General features: G+C 41.6%; 1 protein-coding gene across 15 annotated transcripts in view; it reads left to right on the forward strand.

Moving 5' to 3' along the window:
* The window catches only part of Clybl (citramalyl-CoA lyase), a 249,039-nt gene that overhangs the window by 204,715 nt on the left and 20,643 nt on the right, over window positions 1-23,681 (forward strand). For 6 of the 15 annotated variants that reach the window (XM_040281673.2, XM_040281677.2, XM_040281675.2 and 3 more), the window contains 5 exons: window positions 34-127; window positions 1,468-1,635; window positions 6,507-6,631; window positions 22,209-22,323; window positions 23,216-23,335. In XM_040281673.2, the coding sequence (XP_040137607.2) occupies window positions 34-127; window positions 1,468-1,635; window positions 6,507-6,631; window positions 22,209-22,323; window positions 23,216-23,335 (622 nt within the window). The remainder of the gene's footprint in view (window positions 1-33; window positions 128-1,467; window positions 1,636-6,506; window positions 6,632-22,208; window positions 22,324-23,215; window positions 23,336-23,681) is intronic. The other 9 variants (XM_021729814.3, XM_021729816.3, XM_013360927.3 and 6 more) reach the window with 3 other exon arrangements.

Genomic DNA, 23,681 nt, shown 5'->3' on the forward strand with positions numbered 1-23,681 from the left:
TGTGAGAACTGGTTCTGTTCTGCTCTTTTCCAGGCAGTGTGTGAAGAAACACTCAGGATCGGACCTCAAGTGGGTCTTTTGCTAGATGCAGTTGTTTTTGGAGGAGAAGATTTTCGAGCCAGCATAGGTGGCAAACCCTTTCTCTCTTCCTCTGTGTGGTGCGCGTGTAAGGGAGAGTGTGTGTGTATATGGAATTTTTTCTTTGCCTTTCAAGAATGAGCATTTACATAACAATATATATTTACCAACCATGACAATGGCTTTTCATGACAATGGATAGACACCACTTCCTGATAATTTAGGGTTCCCCATAGCAGTCCTGCTTCAGAACAATACTTTACTACTCCTGCTCATTTATTAAAATAACTAATAAGAAGCCTGTTGCAGCCCCAGGCTCATTCAAGAATGGGGGCATCTACTTTTCTCCTAATAAATATGTTTTCAACCTCACGATTGCTTAAATATTTGGTCTTCACATGAGTCTGAGGGCTGCCGAAGTTTCCAAAACAAATTTAAGGCACTTTCACGTTGGTCGTAGTGAGCTGTTTTCTACATGAAATGTGGTATATAAATTTAACATAGTGCCTTAGTTTATCTTACATGTATTTCAGAACCCTTTTCATTCGATGTCTACTGAGATGCTACTGGTTTCCTCTGGTTTCCCCCTCCCTGGAGCACTCTGTTCTGGCCTGGGTGTGGGTGTAGCTCACTGGAGCCTAGGAGGGACAAGGCCGCAGAAAGTGCTTTTGGAACCACATCCCAGTGGCCTGGAGACACTTTCCCTGAGCAGTGAGTGTTGTGGTCCAAGTATAAACAGTGACACTCCCATCACCCTTCTAGGTGAAAACAGGAATTTATTTTAATACCAGTCTTTCCAGGAGACTCTTGTGTGGCCCACAGGTCAGTGGACTACAGAAGGCTAGGTGACACTTTCTGCCTGCCCCTAGGTACATGTCCTTGCCTTTCCCCAGTGTTCCATCCAGACCCTGCAGCTAAGGTACTTGGCTCAGTCTCTCGGCTGGGCCTGGGCATTGCAGCCCCTGCACGGTTGGGCCAACCCCAGCACAGGCCATCCTATGCCCAATGTGTGAGAAGTAAGTGTCCATGCCCAGCCTCCTGGCCACTTTTTGTGGCCTTATCTTTGGACTGACACTTTCGGAGCCATGACCAGAAGGAGAAAATCTATCAGGAGCCACTGTGGCCCCGATTCCACCTCCTGGCTGGGAGTGGCTCATCTTGGTGCTTGGCAGAGTGATTGTGTTGAAGGAAGCCTGCTAGTGAACAGACACCTGGAGGCTTGGTGCTGCCTCCCTGTAGCTCTCTCTTGATTCATATTTGAATAATCATTTTGCTGGGAACATTCCCAGGGAGACATAGATTTCTTTACAAACTGAGTTTTTATAATAGAGGTCTGAGTTTGGTTTCCAAAGTTATGACCTCCCTTTTCTGTCCTCTTCCGGTTTTCAGGTGCAACAAGTAGTAAAGAAACCCAGGACATTCTCTACGCCCGACAAAAGATTGTCGTCGTAGCCAAGGCCTTTGGCCTACAAGCCATAGACTTGGTGTACATTGATTTTCGGGATGCAGACGGGCTTCTCAGACAGTCGAGAGAAGCAGCAGCCATGGGCTTCACTGGTATGATCCCTGATGGTATCTTAGAAAGCAGTGTCTAGATCAGCAAGCCTTCCAGAAAAACAGGAATGTAATCAGGAATCACATTTCTCGTGTCATCGTGCGTCTCACATACACATTCCACTGTTGGGGCATGGAAAAGCCAAGCAAAGTGACAACCCCCTGAGAAATTGTCATGCTTTTCTTTGGCTCTGCAAACCAAAAATCAAACCATTCATTCTTCTTTCCTCTTATATTTGTTACCATTTTTTTCCTGACCTCTTTAAATATTTTATATAGTTTTCTCTGACGGAAGGGCAAAGTGACAGAGTGTTTTTGAGTAAACTGCTGTAAGAATTTGAGTTGACGAAGAAATTTTTTCTAAAATGGTCACAATATTGAATTAATTCTGAAAAAATTGGTGATACTCTCTGTGGGTTGTTTGTTTGTTTGTTGTTTTAATTAGTTTTACATGACAGTACAATGTTCTTGACATATCATACATCCATGGAGTTTTTTATTGTTTTGTTTTTGGTACCAGGGATTGAACCCAGGGATGCTTAACCACTGAGATACATCCCTGGCCCTTTTTATTTTTTATTTTGAGACAAAGTCTTGCTAAGTTGCTTAGGGCCTCACTAAGTTGCTGAGGCTAGCCTTGAACTTGCAATCCTCCTGTCTCAGCCTCCCAAGTTGTAGGGCTTACAGGCATGTGCCACCATGTCTGCATTTTCTGTGATTTAATTTTTACTTATAACTTGTTTTTTCGCTCTTCTGCCACTTCAAGCCCCTCCATCCCCTTCTACATCCCAATAAGTGTCTGTGTACTTGGTGACCCCTGTGGGTGTCAGCTGGCACTAAGATCAGTGAGTTCCTTAAGGCTACCTTGGGGTATAGGTGGACATTGACAATTGGTGTACCAAATCACTAAAATACCCATGAACTTGGGGATCAGCCCAAAATTATGTTTTTGCAACAGAAATGTATTTTTTGAAAAATCACAATAGAATCCTATGCATAAACACATGTGTGCAGTGGACACATGCAAACACACACACACACACACACACACACACACACACACACACAGGCAACCAAGGGGAAAACATGATACATTCTTTTATTCTTATTTGTTCTCATACTGCAAGTTCTACGAATGTTAATACTAGAAACGTACCTGAATAATAAGGAAAAGAGACAAGCATTTTGGAATTATATGTATTATGTTAGGGGCTACTGAAACGCTTCTGAAAGTGCCCTTAAATATAAAAGATGTCTTAATAGATGATGATTTAACCTGAAGTAAAATTGAAAGACTTACAAAGCCATAGTATAGTTACGTTAGAATTAAATAAGCTCTGACGTTTTGTGTTTTTACCGTAAAGAACTAAAATAAACATGAGCCCCCAGTTTTTTAATTAAAAAATATGATCCCTTATAGAGAAACGTTTCTCAATTATGTGAGCTATTATTCATGAATCTTCCCTACATTTCCTAGTGATTGAGAAAGAGGGGCGTCCCTGTGCCATGTCCACGGGGCTGTGCTCGGTCCTGCCTCTTTTCAGTGACTGGTTAGGATGTAGCCCAAATGCAGAAGTTGGAGAAAAGCTCCATGCAATCTATCTAATAGACCCAATGTTGTTGGCCGTGGATGTGTGGCATCGGCTGCCAGGCAGCCAGATGTGGCTCTGAAATGGGAACTAATTCATTGAAAAGAGAGCGAGCCCTGGTCTCTGTCAGCAGCCCTCCTTGCATCCTGGGTTTCCTTAGCTTCCTCTGGGGTCATGTTTGCCCCAGAGCTCCTAAGGGAGCTCCAGAGGTCCTCCAGGATGCAGGGCTAAATTAAATTGGTTCCCAATTCAGTCGCAGAAGACAGACCACTTCAAATCAGGCTTAAATTTCTAGACGGTGCCCAACTCAGCACGAGGAACTTATGAACCTGGCACTGTTGTTTCTCCACGACGGGGAGTAGTAAATCACAGCGAGACAGAGAAACGGAGGCGGGAGAACAGGGAGGAACCAAGGGCACAGTGCCCACCGCTATTCCAATGACCGAGGCAGCAGACTGGGGGCGGGGGAGGGGGGGGCACACGCCATGGCCATTTTGCAATTTTCAGAGAGAGAAGGTCTTTGTTGCCCGATTATATTTCTACATACTAATAAATGGTAATTAAAAGCATGAGATGATTTGAAGTAATTTTAAAAAAAAAGAAAAAAAAAGCTTCTACTAAGTACTTTAGACTTCTCATGATCCCATGATCTGTTAGCACGAATTGTTTGGCATTTAATTGCCACACCTTGGGCCTTGCCCAAGAAGGGAGGAGAGGCAGGGAGGGAGAAAGAGGAAGTGTTGTGCCCACCTTCTGAAATACCCATCTGAAGCAGGTGGACGAAAGGCTTAAAGTCATATGGAAACACTGTTATCCATAACACTGAGAAGGAAGACTGAGTCTGGGCTGTAAGAATTATGTCCGTGAATATGTGCAACACGTACACAGGTACCTGCACACACACATATGTTAATGAAGTCATTTTTTAAAGTTAGTCATATACTAAATACTGGGCTATAGTTTGTTTTCTGTGGTGTTGTTTCATGGGGTCACAATCTATTTGGATAGATTTTAAATTAATACATTGGCTGTATAATAGCTGTTAACATTAGGGTTTTTTTAAATAAAAAGACACCCAAATAAAAATATTAGAATAAAGCTTTACTAACTGACTTGGTCACTGCAGTTACTCCAGTACTACATGCTGAGAAGAAAGATTATAAATATGAAGCACTATAGGTTTTCCTCTTTTTTGCAGTCTTTTGTAGAAGACAAAAATGACACCATCATACAGTTACCTAAAAGACTTGACAGGTATTGATTTAAAGCAAGATATATCAAGTGGTACTGTAAAAAGGATTTCATGGTCATAAATTTTAATGTCGTCCAATTTTGTACCCTCTCAGTAACTTGCCAATAACAACTCTTCTGGATAAAATATTTGCCTTGTTCTCACATTAAAGCCTGTTAGACAGTTGTTGGAATATGTACCATGCAACAGAGAACTTCACATGTGAATGTACATGGATTTCTAAAATCTCACATGCATCTTAAAATTATCCTCATTATCAAAATACAGGTACTTGAGTGCCATCAGTAATTTCACAATATTTTAAGTAGTTTATGCTTGCTTCTCAAATCATAGTGCCTGACTCAGAAGTTGCCATGAAATCTAGTTTTTTACACATCAATGTAAATTATGTCTATAAATTATGAAATTCAGGGCTAACAATTAGTAGGAAATAACCACAGAACTGACATCTTTTATTAATAATATTACAACAGCAATTAGATTACTTAAATATAATTTCAACACCTACTATTGAAAAGATGTTTCGTTTATCATTCATGTTATATTTCTAGAAATTATTGTTCAAATAATTTAAAGCATCTTTATTTACATGTGTTTAATGTTTATAGTATTTTTTATATTTTTATTATTTTTTTATACTATTTATTTTATAGTATAAAACAGATAAGAATGAAATAGCAAGGTGAGGCTGTTTTAATTATGCTGTGATAAAGAAAACTATTGTTTTATCTGTCCACTTAAACCTCTTTTCATGAAACACTAAAAATATATATTTTTTACATTGTTCCTTTTTCTGTTCAACAAATGACAACACTAACAGAAATTTGGCATTTTATAAAACATCCAGGGTATAATCTGTACTGGCAAAACATTAATAAAACAACTATTCAAAAGCAAAGCAAATTATTATGCTAACAAATAGACTGAGCAGAGTAACCAGAGTAAATGACCATTAAATGTACATTCACTTTTAAGGAGGCATATTGTGTCTATAACTTTATCATGTAATATAATATAATCTCATCGTTATATAACATTAAATTGCATTTTATTAATCATCTGATTAGACTCCACACTTCCTGATTTTTAATTTATTTTTTAATGACAACACTATTTCATAGAATCCTTTGACTCATATTATATTTGTATTTATGTTTTTATTAAAATCCTTAAATTTCAAAAAGAGTTCTAAGTACCTTTGAAGACATTTCTACAGAGGTAGGGTTTCTTTTGGGGGTATGAAAGGTGCTTTAAGGGGAAAGTAGCCAATTTCCATTCCATAAGCAAAAAGGGGAAAATATGGATTTTTTTTTTTTTGGATAGAGAAGTTTTCTGAAATTTTTCTTTTCTAAAAGATTTAAATAGAATAGTCTAGAGTCTACAGTGCTCAAAGCTGCCTTCTATTTTGCTGTACTGAATATACTATTTTCATTGAAATCCAATTTTCTACTAAGGGTTAGAAATGACACATGTTCATCCTAGAGAAAGAAAATTAAACATGTCAATGTAAGACAGTATTAGATAGTAATATAGTTGTAATCTTTGCTCTGTAAGCTTTATGAAAACCCATATACCACTTCTACAAGAAATCATGGAAGTGGTATAATCCTACAAAATAAGTAAAAGATAATTTCTAAAATTCGAGGGAATTTCTATGTAATTTCATTCTACTTTAATTCAAAATTAGGACTCTAATTTGGAGACATTATCGTTTAAAGTGCCAGGCAAAGCAGTTATTCACGAGCTGCCTCAGTCCACCTGTAAGTAAAAATGAGAGATTATCTGCACCGAGGTGGCATTTCTATAGGACCCGGAGCACAATTACTTCCATTGTTGTGTTTGTTCTTATGTGGGATTCTGGAAAAGCCTGCCTGATTGCAGGTTTTTTTTTTTTTTTTTTTTTTCCTTCAGTAAAAGTTCTAAATTAGTTATTTAGCATCCAGTCTATGAAGCATTCAGGAACCTCTTGTGGTGGAAACATTTTGTTGGAACATTTGTCTGTTGAGCTTCCGATGTTATTCATCTCCTCGTAGGTAAGCAGGTGATCCACCCTAACCAAATTGCCGTGGTCCAGGAGCAGTTTACCCCTTCCCCAGGAAAAATCCAGTGGGCTGAAGAACTGATCGCTGCCTTTAAAGCACATCAGCAGTTAGGAAAGGTAAATGTTTTTCTAATGCCTTGGGTGAAACTGGTGTTGAAAATACCATGGGGAAGAATGAGAAAAAAAGAAAGAAAGAAGTATTGTTTGAATGGTTTTAAGGAAACACATTGTACTGGGGATGGTGGTGAAGGCTGGAACAGAAACAGGATTCAGTAGTGAGAGTGTTGCTAAAGGTAGATTTGCCCTTCCTCGTCCCTAAATATCTTACCAACTGGCTCTCAGGTCTCTCCTTTTATTCTTTTCATAAAATATATTGGCAGCCTTAGAGAAAATAGAAGTCTGTTTAGTTTTTCCTCTGTTGATTTCAATGCAGCATTCATATGAAAATAATTTTAGATCAAAGTGAGAGCAAGTTGTAATGAAATAAACACAGTTTGACCAAATGGTTCTTGTGGAGAAAAGAAATAAATTTCAAGTTATTTTAATTTGGGGGGGGGAGTACAAAAATCTCCCCCGGTTTAGTCATTTAAGAGTGGGAGGTTGTATATGTGTTTGTACCAATTTCTGGACCTGAGATTTGGATAGAATAGAAAGCAAATTAACACTGGAGTACGGTTGTTCCTAATTTAGTGCATCATTGAGTCTCGCGTTTCCTGCTCTGTGGGTTTCTGCTATGTAAATATTGCAATGGTGATGCACAATCTGTCTCCACTTTGTGCCAGTAACACTTAAATTAGGTGTCGCCTGAAGGAAGATTTTATGCTAGTTGCAGCATTGTCAGTTAATTATCTTAAAGGTTATTTGCAATAATACCGTTTGCCTCTTTTTAAGAGGCTAGGAAGGAAAGTTGCATTTATAAATCTATCCTAGAGGTAATCTCTAAAACTCAGCCTTCTGACTTCCATAAGGAATGAAGTTTTAGTGTCTTTGATGAAAAATTACTTAGGAGAGAAAGAATATTAAAAAATTATTGAAGTTCGAAATGTTAAACATTTGCTATTGCAAAATAAATAAAGAAGAAAAAACTGGCTTTCGGTGTTGAACCTGTGACATTCACGTGAGAAGTCTCCCTTACACTTTCACTGGTAAAAGGAACACCTGAAAAATCCCAGGACTTGCAAAAGTGGGTAACAATATTAAATAGGTCATTCCCTGTGGATTTCTGACTTCACCCTTGACCATGCATGCGTGCTCACACTTATACACACACACACACCACAGGTTCATCTTTGCACAAACTCACACTTAATATCCAAAGGCAGGGCTGAGGATGTACCTTAGTGATAGAGTGCTTGCCTACCTAGTATGTGCAAGGCTCTGGGTTCAAGCCTCAGCACCACAAAAAAATAAAATTAAATTAAAATTTTTTTAAAAATCCAAAGGCAGAAGTCAGAATATGTCACATTGAATACAGTCAATTTGGACATACATCAATTTCATGATAAATAGTTTCCTTTCATTTCACATTGACAATAACCAGCAAAAAGACAATGCATTTCACAGAAAAATATTTTAAAATTGACATTGTATTTTATGTCCATTTCTATATCTTAGCCCAAAGCAAGATCCTTCACAAATAAACATAGATATTTACCCAGAGAGAAGAGCCATGGACTGTTTCATTCGTATATGCAAACAACTCCATGCATTTTCTCTCTCACATACCTGCCTACACACATACACACACACACACATATACCCCTCTCCCTCTGCTCTGGACCTTATGCCAGCTACAGTGTGCACGGATAAACCCTTTCTCCTGAAGTAGTAAACTGAGGCAGCACGGCGTGTGCTGCTTGGAGGCAGGCAGCAGACTGGCAGCGTGGGCTGACACTGCCTCAGTGAACCATCCCAACTAGGTTTCATGTTGGAGTCCACTTGGCCTTGTGAGCAACTGGGCTGTGGAAGGGGCCACCCTAAATTTCACCAGCCAGCAAACAAGGGTCAAATCAGAACCATTCTTTTCTTGGCATTTAAGTTCTTCAGTGAAGAAAATCACCCTTTCCCATTGTACATTGAAAATGCTGCCAGGGGAAATTGTCCCCCAGTTGTCATGCCTTTTGATGATGGCAACTTAAATATAAATTCTGAGCTGTTTTGTTTTTTAAATAAGAGATGTCTCTGTTGGGGCATGGGCTTTCACAACAGTGCGGCAGGACGGCTTTTCTTAACACAGTACTGCAGAAATTGGAGAGGACAGACCAACCATTAGGTCATTTCTTCCCTGCCCCATTCGCTGAGGCTTGTTTCTTACAGCAAATTCTCCTGGTGCTTTGTCCAGCAAGGTTTCAATGACTGGTGTAATGGGGCTTCCAGTAGGGACACATGGCTATTTTATCCAGTTAGCATGTTTCTTTCACTTTGCCTGTAAACTTGCTGGTCAAAAAAATTGGGACTGCAGGTAGGTGACTCTGGGTCTTGAGAGGTTCTTGGGGTTTAAATAGTGTGGGTTCTGTTTGCAAAGATTTCACATAAATAGGTCGCTCAGTTGTGGAGATATCGCCTCCAACAAATATCTAATCTGTTCTATTTCAAATGTGAGTCGCTGATGGCAACGTGAACCCTCGGATACTTTGTCCAAAGCACAGATGACTCTCAAAGATGGGAAACTGATGGCCCTTGTCCCAGTAAGACACTCAAACTCCTAAGAGTCCTTTTCCTCTCTGGTGAAAATCTCATTCGAGTAGTGTTTTTAGGTAGAAAGGACCCAAGAAGGCAAGAGTGTAATTTTCACTGTAGCCCACTTCTTCCTGCTCCCATCTTAAATTATATTTCTAAATACCCAAGGCATAGCTGGAGCTCACAGCTAATACTGGGTCACTTGTGTTTTCTGCAGTAAAAATAATAATCATTATCATTATTATTTGTCAAAAATAAAAGTCCTGCTTTTTCTTACTAACCTTTCGAAATTTCACAGGAATACTTAGGGGGCAAGCAGATAAATCTTTGATATCATAGAATTTTATTTTAATTAGAAGTTCAGTGTAATGTCATTTGAAAAACATTTTATGTTCAAAAAGTAATGATAATCAGATCATTTAATCTAGTACTGTCAGAGACTGATACTTGGAACTGTGTTATTTAAAAACTCAAAAATATTTTTTGGGCTAAAGAGTCTTGCTTGGCACAAGGCTCCCTGTGAGTAAGAATGGGGGTAACAGATTGATACTGGGGACTCCAGGCTATCTTCTCTTACTAAAATGGTTCAGAAAAAGTTTGAACATTCTACATAGTCTAGCCCCCATCTTAATTTCCAGAAATTAAGATTTTTAATTTAACTGACATCAGTTGTGAGATATTCCTCTACAATATTAGTCAAACTATGGGGCTCAGTGGCAAAATGCGCCTCACATGTGTGAGGCACTGGGTTCGATCCTCAGCACCACATAAAAATAAATAAGATAAAAGTATGTGTCCGCCTACAACTAAAAAAATTTTTTTAAATATATTAATCAAACTAATTCTTTTTCCAGAAAAAAAATGCATTTTGAGATAAAATCTATATGTCATAATTATTTTAGCTTCAAACTATTTGGTAAAATAATTTAGCCACAATAAACATCTATGTGATTTGCTTTAAGTTTATAAAGGATTTTCTTAAAAAATTGATTCCATTTTTTATGTTATTTTTCCATAATGTAATTTCAACAATATTTGAAAATTCTCCCTTCAGAACTGAATTTAGTATTCACTTACTAAAGAAATAGGATTATAGCAGTTCTTTTTTATCAACTAGGAATTTTATATAATATGAAAATTGGACAATGAAAATGAAAACTTCTCAAGGAAATCATTAGTTAATATTGATAAATAAAAAGTAGAATTTATATAGAAAAATACAAATATTAATAAAGTATCTATATATTCAAGTATGTTTGATACTATGTTTTTTTATTTCTATATTAAGATATTAAGATTTATTCTTTCCTTATTCCTAACTTATTAAAATTCAAGTATGTTTGATACTATGTTTTTTTATTTCTATATTAAGATATTAAGATTTATTCTTTCCTTATTCCTAACTTCTTATTAGGCAAAAATGACAGTTAATGGAAACTGTCAAGTTACTTTTGAAAAATGATCTCCTGTTACAGGAAATCTTAATATAAGAATTCACATTTCTTTTTAAAATGGAGATTCTAAGAGAAAAGTGTGAATGAATAGCAAAAAAAAAAAAAAGTAGATATGGACATAGATATACACACACAGATAGATAGATTTTTTTTTTTTTTGAACCCAGGGCCCTGTGCTTGCGAGACAGTACTCTACCAACTGAGCTATATCCTCAGCCCCGATAGATAGATTTTTAAAGGTTACTTTGCTAGGCTATTCATACTTGTGCTGTATCTGGCTACAAATGTGGCTTTGCTTTATTTTCAGTTTTTCAAGGGAGTGTTTTATTCATGTCGTTGCTGTAAGTGCTTTATTTGGGTTTGGCAGGATTTTGCTTAACTCTTCAACATCTTTCATTCATTATAGCTTCATAAACACGCTAAAGACCAGAAAAGGGGAAGTGTTCATCTTTAAAAATCTACGTTCAAATAGCAATTACAAAGGTCAAAAACAAGGTCACTACCTGATGTAACAAGTGTAAATGTCACATAATGGAAGCCTTCTAACTTCGATTATGAGAGAACAATAGTGCAGATTAATGAGTTAACATGAATAAGCACATCCTATGCTGGAGTATAAATTAGGAACTCATCTCTTAATAAAGAAAGAAAACAGAAAGTAAAAGTCTTTTCCTCATGTAAGTCTCTTCATCTAGAAAATTACAAACAGTAATAAATCCCCCCTCCCGATATCATAAACCAGTTCTTTTCATGGACATTGGATTACGGCTCGCACACCTTTCGCCTACGTTCCCAAACGCGAGGCTTTACAAAAGAAATATGCTCGGCCCAGATGGCCTTCTCCAAGGCTCCCTGAGAACTCAGGAGAAGTCTCTCGAGCCAAAAATATTGTTTCCGCTGATTCGAGTGCCAGAAGTCCCACTGCCACCCTTTCACGCAGATCAAATAAACCATCTAAAGATTTGGTTGTTGTCTTTGTCAACTGAAAGGGTTGATTCCACTAATAGACGGCAGCGTGCCCTCCCGTGCCCACCGCCCCCACCACCCACAGCCTTTCCCCCTTTATTTGTGGGCAGGGACACTCAAATCAGAACCGAGTGATTTCTGGTGAAAATGAAAGATGAAGGGACAGAAATCGACTTTTGTGATTCTTAGTAATTGCTTGTTTCCTTTTATGTCCATGTTCATTTAATGTTTTCAGAACTATGTGCCATAATTTTGACTTTCAAAAGTCCAGATCTTAGAAAGGCTGAGTCTGCCAGTGACGACTTTGTGACTGGTTCCATTCACACACATCGGAACTTTTTCAACATTTAACGGGAGGCCGTGAAGTTCTGGCACTCAGCATAGCCTCCTTCCCACATAGCCTCCTGTTTTTAGTGGCAAATGGCGCAATGTTAGAGGATAAGAGATTTTTTTTTTTTTTTTATGCAGGTGAAATGTGATAACTTTTTAAACTGTTTGTTTCAACCTTAATTTATAACATATTCTTTAGGATATGTTTTCTGTTTATCTTTTCCAGGAATTTTACTCCTCAATTTTGGATTTTTTTTAAAAAAACGTCATTCTAGTTGGGCACAGCAGCTCATGCCTATAGTAACCACAGCAGTTTGGGGAGGCTGAAGCAGGAAGATCGCAGGTTCAAAGCCCGCCTCCGCAAGTTAGTGAGGCCCTGAGCAACTCAGTGAGACACTGTCTCAACAACAGAAAGGGCTAGGGATGTGACTCTGGACTCAAGCACCACTGGGTACCATCCTGGTACCAAAACAAATAAACAAACAAACAAAAGTCATTCTTTTAGCTGTATAAAGTCTCAGAAATCTTCTAGTCAGGTCCTTTCAACTTATGACTGGAACACAAGAAGGGTTCAGAAGTTGCCCAGCATCACTCAGGACTAGGCGATAGGGCCATGACAAGAAATCAGGGTGATAATTCAACTATTCAATTTGTAAATAAGGATATGAACATAATTAGCATCATGTGGCTTCAGTTGGGTTACAGTGAATACCTGTGCTAACGACTCAAATAGGTGGAGGCTTAGAAGTTTTCTGTCACAGTCAAGCTGTGGATCTGGGTGGTTCAGGGGTGTGTGTGTGTGTGGTGAGGGAAGGAGCCGAGTGCCCGTGTGCCCGCCCCTGGGCTCCCTCACTGCTGCTCCTTCTCAGCCTGCCCCCCTCTGTCCACCCAGCCAGCCCAGGCCCTGGTCCCATTCACCCTGTTCCCTGCTATCCGTTGTCACTGGTTCTACCTCCCAAGGTAGAGCCAGAGCGAGGCTGGAGAACCTTGGGCAGATGAGGCCACAGAGCTCAGTTCCATCTCACTTGGGGACACACACCCAGAGTCCTGCCCTCAGCTCTGCTGCGCTGCACGGGTGCCCTGGCTTTCCGTGTCTGTAGGTCACATGCACGTAAGGGCAGCGGGCGTCCTCCTCCTCCTCCACCTTGCTCTGTTTCCCTCCTCACTGTGCTCCTGCCTTTTAGGCTCTCCGTGTAGATTTGGTTTTCTGTTTGGTTGGCTGGTTGGTTGGGGGTTTTTTTTTCCCTGGTACTGAGAATTGAACAGGAGTGCTCCACCACTGAGCCACATCCCAGCCCTTTTATTTTTTTATCTTGAGACAGTTGCTTAGGGCCTCACTAAGTTGCTGAGGCTGTTGGCCTTCTGCCTCAGCCTCCAGGGCACTAGGATTACAGGCGGGCACCACCTTGCCCAGCTTGGAGCCCTTTTTCGAGTATGTCTTCCTTGTTCCTCCCTCTTCTCTTTCCCTGAACTCTTTGTTTCTCATTTTTCTTTAGACCTCTTTCTTTCCCACCACACCATCTCCACACCCACCATCATCTCTTGCCTTCTCTTCTTTAACTGATTACAACAGAAGTTTAGAGCATCCTTTTAACTTTTTGTTATATTTATTAAAGAATTGTGTTCTTATTTCTATATTAAAAACAAGTAAATGGAATTTTATTTTATTAAAAATGTAAATTAAGCATTTCTAGAATTTTCTATCTTCTTCCCCTTGAAGGTAGTGGCCCTCAATGGGAAAAAAGTGGGGCGATTTCCCACACTACCCAAGAAAATAAATTTCTGTTTTATCACATACCTTCCTGCAGCGTCTAGGACAGAAGTAGGGGCACAAACACATTTAGTAAATACTAGTGAACTAAATGCTTCTCAAATTTCTGACAGTGATAAAAAGTGATTGCAGGCATTTTAAACAGTATATATGATGCTGTCCTTTTGCTGCCTTCTAGAGAAATGGAAGAATGTTTTTCATCAATTAGTTTGTCAGTTATTGTTCATCTGTTGTACTTATAAAAATGCCTCAGTATTTGGGACTGGGGTTGTGGCTCAGTGGTGGAGGGCTTGCCTAGCATGTGTGAGGCACTGGGTTTGATTCTCAGCACCACATATAAGTAAATAAAATAAAGGTCCGTCAACAACTAATAAAAAATATTTTTAAAAATGCATCCGTATTTTAGTAAATCTTGTAAAGTATCTTCTAGCTCATGTCCACTTATTTATAGCAACTTTCCAAAGAAAAGCTTAGAAGTTCAGCATTATTGGTTTGTGCTGCACACTGCTGTAGAATGGTACTCATTGTCTTTCTCATAGGAAACAGCAGCTTAAATTTGACATAAAATATTTTTAATCAAATAAAAAAATTTGAATATTTGGACTACTGCACATTTATCTTACTATTTAAAAATAGGAAAAATTAAACAATTTTTAAATTCTTAGTTTCAAAAAGAAATCTGAAAGAAAAAAAATAAAAGATTAGAAAAAGAAATCTGAGGGCTGGGGATGTAATTCAGTGGCAGAGAGCTTGCCTGGCATGTATGAGACCCTGGGTCTAGTCTCTAGCATCACGTATGCACGCTCACACACACACACACACACACACACACACACACACAATCTGAGATGGAGGTGATAGTTGCAGAACTCTGTGTAATTACTACAAAAAAAAGAAAGAAAAAAAGAAAAAGAAAAACATCAATGAATTATATATTTACAAGGGGTGACTTTTATGATATACAAATCATACCTCAGTAGAGCCAGTGGAAAAGCCTGAGAAAATTAAGCACAAAGTCTAATTTCCTGGCACATTTATCTTATAAATCTAGTTGTTTTCACTTTACATGTGACACACTTGGCTTGGTTTTTCCAGCTGTCTTTATCAAAAGACATTTAACATAAAGATATCTATTTCTGTCTGATCGTTCTACCTGAATACTTTCTAAGGTCAATCTTGTTCTATATTTCAAAGACTGTGTGTTTTTGAAACAGAAGGCACCCTTAGTCTCCTCTAAAAGTTTGTAAAATAAGGATGGCTCTGGTCCACTGAGACCCTCCATCTGTGGATGACTGGGTACTGGTCACATATTAAGATAAATGAACCAGGCATTCACCCCAGCTCTCCTCCGGTTCAGTTGCCTCAGTCGTCCTGCTTTGCACCTATCAAATCCATTTTCCAGACCTTCTACTTCTTTCTCCTCTGACTTTGTGAATTTTTCTACTTTCTCTACAGAACTAGAGCTAAATAATTCTATGCTTCCTTTCTATAAAGCAAAATGTCCGTGCTGCCTGTTCATCTTACATCCACCCCATTTCCACATTCTGGAATGTCCTCCCTGTTTTTAACAAGCACGTCTGGCCAGTCCTCTTTGTGACACCTCTTCCTTTTCCTACCTGTCCTCTGCTGAAGAGCTCTGTGCTGTTTGGGGGCCTCCTCTGGTGTAAAACAGGCTGCTGGTGTCAGGTTATCTACATTTGATGAGGAACTTCCCTAGCTGGACATCTGAGTTTCTAAATTCCTTTAAATCTGTTTGTTTAGTAGCTGATGCTCTGACAAAAAGATAGCGCTCCTGAGTGTAGTTCTTAAAGTCAGCTAAGGGTGTGCTTTGTCGCTGCTGGGGGCGTTCAGGGGGCTTGGGGCATGCACCTGCACCTCCTCATCCTGTTTCCAGCAACACTGGGGTCTTCAAAGTCTTGAAGCTCTAAAGCGCCTCTGAGGTCGTCACACCCTGCTGTGATGCACGCATCCTGCTTCTCACTGGCTGAGACAGATGGAATGCAGTGGCCTTTGGCTAGCAGTGACAGTAGCAATGCCAGGAGCAACAGTGGTCCTAGTAGTGGTGATAGTAGTCAGAGTAGGGGTCTGAGTACTGGGATTGGTTGTGGCAACAGTGGTCATGGTGACCTGTCCCAGCTGTGGTGGCAGCAGTGGTGCTGGTGTTGCAGTAACAGGTCCCATCTGCTGAGAGACTGTTATGTGACGAGCCACCACATGCATTATTGTCTTTAATCCTCACGACAACACCACAAGGAAGTATCATTCCCATTTCACAGATGCAGAAACTGAGCCTGGGGCACACAGCAGAACTAGACATACTGATTCAAGTTCAGGTGTGGCTGAGCCCAAAGCCCATATTCCTAACCTTCTACCTCAAGTGACCTCAAGGGAAGAACCCAGAAAAGCAAGTCCCTTCCATCTGTGTATCTTTCTGAGCCTTTCTGCACACCCCCGGGTGGGTCCTATTTTAGTTTAGCAGGGAGTCCTAGGGCAGCTAGATGGGATAGATGGTCCCCAGCGTCCTCTCAGGACAGTGCTGACCTGGCAGGTGGAGCTGCACAGGGCCACAGGAAGACCTCTGTTCCGTTCCCATTAATGATTGTGCTCTGGGTTTTGAAAGCCGGAGAGCTAGAGGGGAAAGTCTGGGAAGGAACGGAAGGGTCCAGGGTGGCTTCTCCAGGCTTTAACTTGGAAAATAAATCCTGCTGCCCAGGGTGCAGGATCCCCACTCCCCACACCTGCTCCGAGCCCTGCTCTGAGGCAGGCTGAGGGCCTTCCCAGGGCGCTCAGGATAGTGCTCCAGCCAGACAGTTCTGAGCAGTCCCCAGGCAGGGGCAAAGCCACCCCTTCAGATATTCCACCTGTTACATTCTGACAGTCATTTAAAGGGCTTCCCATCAAAGGCCAGGGGACGTCGTCTGTCTGAATTCCAGCGATAGTGCTAAAGACAGATTAGCACAATATGAATTGTCGTCCATGCTGAATGACTTCAGCTGAACTTTTAGAAATTTCACGTAGAGATACATTAGCATCTGTAAATTATCTGGCAATAGGAGTAAATGGCTGCTGAATTTTAATTCAAAATATTATTAAAATATCTATCAAATTATCACTGCAATTTGAAGTGTTAAAAAAAAAGAAAAACATGTTATGTTTCCCAAGTCTTCCATAATATTCTTTTACCATTTTGAATGACAGTTTTAAAGATTTGTACCCATAAAACAAAGGGTTACTGATATTTGGAAGCAAATGTCAAATGCTCCCTCTTTTAATCCTTTTAGCAAATGGTCTCAAGACTTCAAATATCACCCACATATTGTATTGTTGAATTTTGGTATTTCTGATACCATAATAATTATAGAAAGAAGAGGTTTTAACTGGAAACTATAAGTGAAAGTTGTTATATTTTGGTTCTCTCCAAATTTATTGTTAAAATTGCATTTTCTCATTTTCTTACCTGGCCCTTTCTTATACATATTTTTTAGCCTTATCCTAGTAATATCTCTTGAATAATAGTATAGATATGCCAGGTATTTTTTTACAAATTACATCAAAATAAAAATTGAAAATATATAGTACATAAAATAGATACATAGTAAACCTTTAAATTTTTTTTTATGCATTCATTTGAGGCACTACTGTTTTCACCCATAACATGGGCAGACACTGAGATCTGAGGTACAGCTTTAGCTTTTTTTAGTAAGTTCCTTAAAAAGGTTAACTGATATTGGACCCAAGTTGTTGCATCTACAAAATTGAAATAATCATGCCTTCCCCACTGCAAGGAAGACAGTGTCTTTGAAAATGTTATGTATGGGCTGGGGCTGTGGCTCAGCGGCAGAGCACTTGCCTTGCATGTGTGAAGCACTGGGCTCCATCCTTAGCACCACATAAAAATAAATAAATTAAATAAAGGTATTGTGTCCATCTACAATTTAAAAAAAAAAAAAGAAAATATTGCCTCTATGTCCTCCCCTGAGGGTCCAGGGCAGTGCCAGCCTTGAGTGGCCCCCTGTGTTCTGACAAGAGACTGAGTCTCTCTGTGCTTGGTCGTGGGGGAGATTTCCAGCTAACGAGTAGCAGAACCAAAATTGTACAATGTTGTCTCTTCCGAATCACTTTAATTTAGGCTACTTAGGTCCCCTTTCCCCAGGCCCTAGGCGACCTCTTCAGCCACAGAAAACGCCAGCCTCTGTCCTGTGCTTTTTTCGTTTGTCTTGTTCAGGGAGTCACTGGTGGCCATAGGCACGGGGCCCCTGAAGAGAAAAGTCGACCCCACACCACTTCTCTCTGGGCAGTGCCAGGATCCCAGGCCCCTCTCCAGACCTTCACTGGGTGCCCCTGATTTTTTTCTTTTTTTGCAGTGCCAGGGACTGAACCCAGGGCCTCGTGTGCTACGGAGGTGCCCTCCCCCTGAGCTGCTCCCCTGCCCATCCCTGGCCTCTAAACCTTGGGAGGTTTAGAAGTACGTCTTCCTCAAAGCCCTTCCCTGGCCAAACTGCCCCCATTTGGGTAGCACCTTCTCTTGGTGGCTCCTAAGCCCTTAAGTACCACCAATGTGACATTCTCACTGAAACTAAGTCCAAGCCCAACCTGACATCACAGTTTTTGAGGTCAGTCACTGTGCCCTACTGGAGGCTCAACAAGTGCTAGCCAACTGTCCAGTGAATGTCACTAGACTCAGGAAAGATCAAGGGCACAGAAAGACACTTGCAGATAAGGGGAGAGTAATAAGAAAGGAAATAGAAGGCTCATGGGGACCAGGGGTGGATCCACACTCTCAGTCACTCTCCCTTCAGTCCCCTGGCGTGGGCCCCACAAGAGGGCCAAGCTCCACTCGTAACCTCCATGTGGCCGGATCTCTTCCTTCCTGCCTCTGCCCCCTTTCCCCTGAGAGGCTGCTACTCACCCTTCACATCTCAGCTTAAACATGGCTTCCCAAAGGAAGGGCCATTTGACCAGGTCAGCCCCACCCCCTGCAAATGCCCATAGCTCCCTGTGCCTTCCTCCTGGAGCATTTGCAGGGACACAGTCAGTTCTAGAAATGTTTGCTCACTGTCTTTCCCCCATCAGGCTGGAGGCCCCACGAGGTCAGGACCCCATCTGCCCTGGTCCCTGCTCTAGCAGCCCAGTGCCCAGCCATGCCAGGCACACAGTAGGCTCCAAATACGTGGGGGTGGCACATGGGCTGAGGATCACAGAATAGGTCCCAGGTCCTGCAGAACTTGACCAGGTGGGTGGCAGATCCCCAGGTCCCTGGGACCACTGGGTTAGAACTTTACTGCGTGTGTCAGGGTGCCATGGGGACCCTGCAGAGTCATGCTGCAGCAAAGCTTTGACCAGACAACCACAGTCCCTTCCTAAGGTCCAAAACTAAAGAGAAATGACCCAAATCACCCCCCATGGAACCGAGTCTCCATGTTCCATCAAGTTCAAGTTGCTCCCCTGGCTCCCTCTTCCTTCCTCTTCACCTTTGTCAGTCCAGCTTTATGGGGCATCTCCTATGCACTTGGCATGTCCTGGGTGCTGTATTTGGGCCATCAGAGACACATGAGCCCTGGCCCTGACCTCGAGGGCCCCCAGCAGAGTGAGCCATTACAGGAGGGTACGACGGGCCACACCAGAGGCTGCAAGGAAAGGAAGGAGAGGTGGCCTCTACCAAGGGAGCCTGGACACCTTCCCAGAGGTGGCATCAGGGGTGTGTGTCTTGTGGGGAGGGGTCAGGGCCCTAAAAGACTGGCAGGATGCAAGGCTGAGAAAAGAGTAGGGCTGGACTAGGGGTCCCTGCTCATGATTCCATAAATCCAAAATGAACTGAGACAGGGCTTAAGCAAATGGATGATCCCATCTGATCTGCTTTAGAAAGATAACCACCTGATTCCAATTAGGGAAGTGCAACACACCACACACACACACACACACACACACACACACACACACACACACACGCCATAAGGAAACATCTCAGCTTTCTACCAATGAGACCTCTGTTGGCCAGCCCAGGAGCCAACAGCCTTCCTACTGAGCTTTAGAAGCCTGGCACCCAAACCCATCCTTAAAATGAAAATCATGCCTGGTGTGGTGGTGCACACCTGTAATCTCAGTGACTCAGGAGGCTGAGGCAGGAGGATCACAAGTTCAAGACCAGCCTCAACAATCTAGTGAGAACTTGTCTCAAAAATAAGTGGCCCAGGATATAGCGCAGTAGCACCCTGGGTTTGATGTTGATGCCCAGTGCACCCCCCAAATCACAATCCAATAGCAATGGAACCAAGGCCTCATGAGGGCTTGTCCAAGGACTCCACAGTGTGAAAGGTTGCGACACAGGAAAGAAGGGAGCATGCCGTGATGCTGAGCATCCTTGAGGACTGCCATCCCTGCCTTCGTGAGGATCGAGTAGCAGCTGACTACTGGCAAAGAAGGGCCACCTCCAGCAGGTCAGGCTGGGCTGAGCGACTGCAGCCAGTGACTGCACAACCAGGATCCCAAGGGAGATCCAGATGAGCAAAGTGACTGAAGGCATTAGGAATTCACAGGGAACTGTCACTGAGCAACGGACTGAACACTGCCTGGGAAGAGGGTGTCCCTAGAAGGAGAGCATCTAGCAACTGCGCTCAAGAGCCATGAATGCCACAGAGATCCCTCTCTGGGCGAGTCACAGCAGCAACGTCATCGTTGGAACGTGCCAGAGAATGCACCCCAAATGCCCAAAGAAGGTGTCTAAAAACAAATTGAGTTGGGAGTGGGGGTGGGGGTGGATCAGTTGGGGCAGAGGTGTCTAGCAAGCCTGAGGCGTTCCATCCCCGCGGCAACAAAATTTAAAGAGAATTAGATCAATTTGTGGCTCTTAGCAAATGACTCCTACTCTAGAGGGAGAAAGAAAGTCTAGTACTAAATACCAGAAATGCAAGAGATGTGAAGAGCCCACAGCGGGATCGCTGACCTCATCTCACCATCCCCATCACTTCCGGCTCAGGAGGGGTCTCCCATGGAGGACGCCAGGGTCTGAGGAAGATACTGTTATTTCTGTGCCTATCCTGTCACCAGCAGTGGCCAAGGTGCTAGCAAACCAGTGAAAACACAGGTTCTCAAGTGTAAATGGGCATGACAACATCAGGATTCCTGGCCAACTCCAGACTTCTTCAAACCGTGTGGGAGTGGGCCCTGGAATCTGCATTTTAACAGGCTGTGAAATTGAAACTTCTCTAAATTCTTTATTAAGGAATATTTCAGCCGGGTACCATGGTGCATGCCTGTAATCTCAGTGACTGGGGAGGCTGAGGCAGGAGGATGGCAAGTTCAAAGCCAGCCTCAGCAAAAGCAAGGCACTAAGCAACTGAGTGAGTCCCTGCCGCTAAATAAAATACAAAATAGGGCTGGGGCTGGGGCTCAGTGGTTGAGTGTCCCTGAGTTCAATCCTGGTACCCCCCCCCAAAAAAAAAGGAATATTTCAACCCCTCCGAAAAAAATCCAAGTAGCTTTTTGAAAAACTAATTTTTCCAAATTCTGACCAACAGACAATTTATATTTCCCATGTAGATACATATATTAAAAAACAGATTATAGGTTGATATGTGAACGCACAAAAATATTCATAGTAGGCAATCTAATTCTTAACATTAAAATCCCCAATTTGCACAAATGAAGGAAACATAGAACAAAAATGCTCAATTTTGTTTTCCATCTTAGTAAAGCAAATCAAGCAGAATCTGCCACCACAGAAGAAAGAAATGATCTCCCTGTCTTGAAAAGCTACAGGAAGCATTTTTCATCTTTGATGTGCATGTGGACCGCAAAGCAGTTCCGGGCAACATGGCATAAACCCAAAGGCATCATTTTGATTCTCTGCACATCGTTTTGGATTTCATGTGCATCTATGCTAATTTTCTCTCTCCAGCCTATTATTTAAGCCTTCGAAGGACAGATGTGCCGCTTTATAGGGCCATAATCCACTTGGTGGGCGGATAACGAAGAGGCCTTTGGTCTTCCTCATTTACTCCAATAAGAAAAGTAGAGGATTGCCTTGTAAAACAGCATGTCACTCATGCCCTGGTTTCCATGGAATGTAACCTACAGAACTCCTCAGACCAAATGCATAAATTCATCATGGTCAGAGAGATGACCCGAATTAGCTCCAGGCTGAACAGAATGATGCAAAGGCCAACCTGGGGGTATAAATAGGAAAAGCAAGAGGGTCACAAAGTGACTTCCAGAATTTTAGGCCACACAGGACTGTGGTTCACTGTTCTGGAGATGAGAAGGCAGAAATTCCAATTCTAGTAGGTTCTTAAATCTCTGGATTGAATGATAAATTCTGAAATCATTGCTAAGGATTCCCTGCACATTCCTTTCCTTCTTTCTCTCTTTTTTAACCTCCATCCCATGCATGTGGAACCCTGAGTGACCTCATGGTGGGATTTGAGCACACCATGCAAGAAGCCCTGGTTAAGGACAGCATTGGCTGATAAGTGGTACTTGTACTTGCAAACTCCAGAATGGGCTGCACTATCTCCAAATGAACCACCAACAACAAAGATTAGGGTTGCTGCAGCCCACGTCCAGTCCGGGAAGACCACCTGCTCCACGCACACCAGCACCCTTGCCAGCAGGTAGGAGGAAGAAGAGTTCATAAAGGGCTATAATTGCAAGTAGCAAAAAGAAATGATTAAAAATACATAAACAACCAGACATTAACTGTGGGTTCTGGACACGCCACCTCTGTCTGTTTGATTTTTCTTTTTCTGAGAAGGTTTGGAACTCTTGAGACCCAAGCGCTGGGCACAGCTCTGACTTTCCTAGTCACATATCACCTTGAAGGATCCCTCGATGACTCTGGGCTCTACCTTCCCAACACAGAACAGGGCCTAGGTCACATGAAACACCGAGCAAGGATTTGTAGAAGGCTTGAACAATAAAAAACCTGCAAAATGAGCACATACCAGGGAATCTCAGAGATGCCTTCCAGTCTCAACATTCAGCAGGCCTGAGATTTCTTTGTCACAGACTCACGTCCCTGTCATCCTACTGTTCTGCAAGTGTGTCCCAACAGACTCATCTCTTGGTACTCAGGACATTGCTATCCTGTATTTCGTCATCACCATACATTTTACGACACCCCTCAATCATATCATTTTTTAGAAACACTAATCAATAGAGCTTTTAAAGTCCTATGCAATATTTCACAGGCTATATAAAGAAGTATTTAAATTTTCCTTCCACGGTTGTTTCCTGCTTGATTTCAAGAGTTAAATGAGCAGTTTCCCATGCTTTGTGTCTGGTATGTTTTTCCTCTCCATTAAAATGCTAAAGGTCCCCCCCCCCCTTTCAGGAGGAAAGAAAGAAATCTTTCCCCTGCAATTTACTTTGGCTTTCTCAAAAGTTGGGCAGGAAAGTCAGTGTAATTCAGGTGGAATCGAAAATGTTCTTGTACAAGTGTGCGCAGAAAGAAAGCCTATAATTTCCGAGCATTCTTTTAGGAAGTTTGTATTCTCTGTTTTCCAGGGAGCCTTTACTTTCCAAGGGAGTATGATCGACATGCCATTACTGAAGCAGGCCCAGAACATTGTCACGCTTGCCACATCCATCAAGGAAAAATGATCTGTTCAATGCAGCTCTCATCAGGTGGGCTGAACATATACAGTGGGTTTCTTAAAGACACACCGTACCACTCAGGGCACCTCATTAAGCATGCCAGGTTTGGACCTTCCTTGGTCTGCAGTTCACGTTAATCACGATTTTTCCCGTTGTTGTCTTACTGGCCAGCTATGCCTCTAAAAATGGACTTTCTTCCTTTGGAGTCCAAATTTATGATTGTATTGTTGTTTATCAATGTATGACGAATATGGGTTTATGATTTCACAGGGAGAGAAAATCACGGGAAGGATGGGCAGTGAGAGGAAATTAGGTCTTTCATGAAACAGATCTTTCCCAAATGCACATATGCCTGCACTCTTCTCATGTTGGGAAA

The sequence above is a fragment of the Ictidomys tridecemlineatus genome, chromosome 6 (assembly GCF_052094955.1).
Source record: "Ictidomys tridecemlineatus isolate mIctTri1 chromosome 6, mIctTri1.hap1, whole genome shotgun sequence".
NCBI classification, from domain to species: domain Eukaryota; kingdom Metazoa; phylum Chordata; class Mammalia; order Rodentia; family Sciuridae; genus Ictidomys; species Ictidomys tridecemlineatus.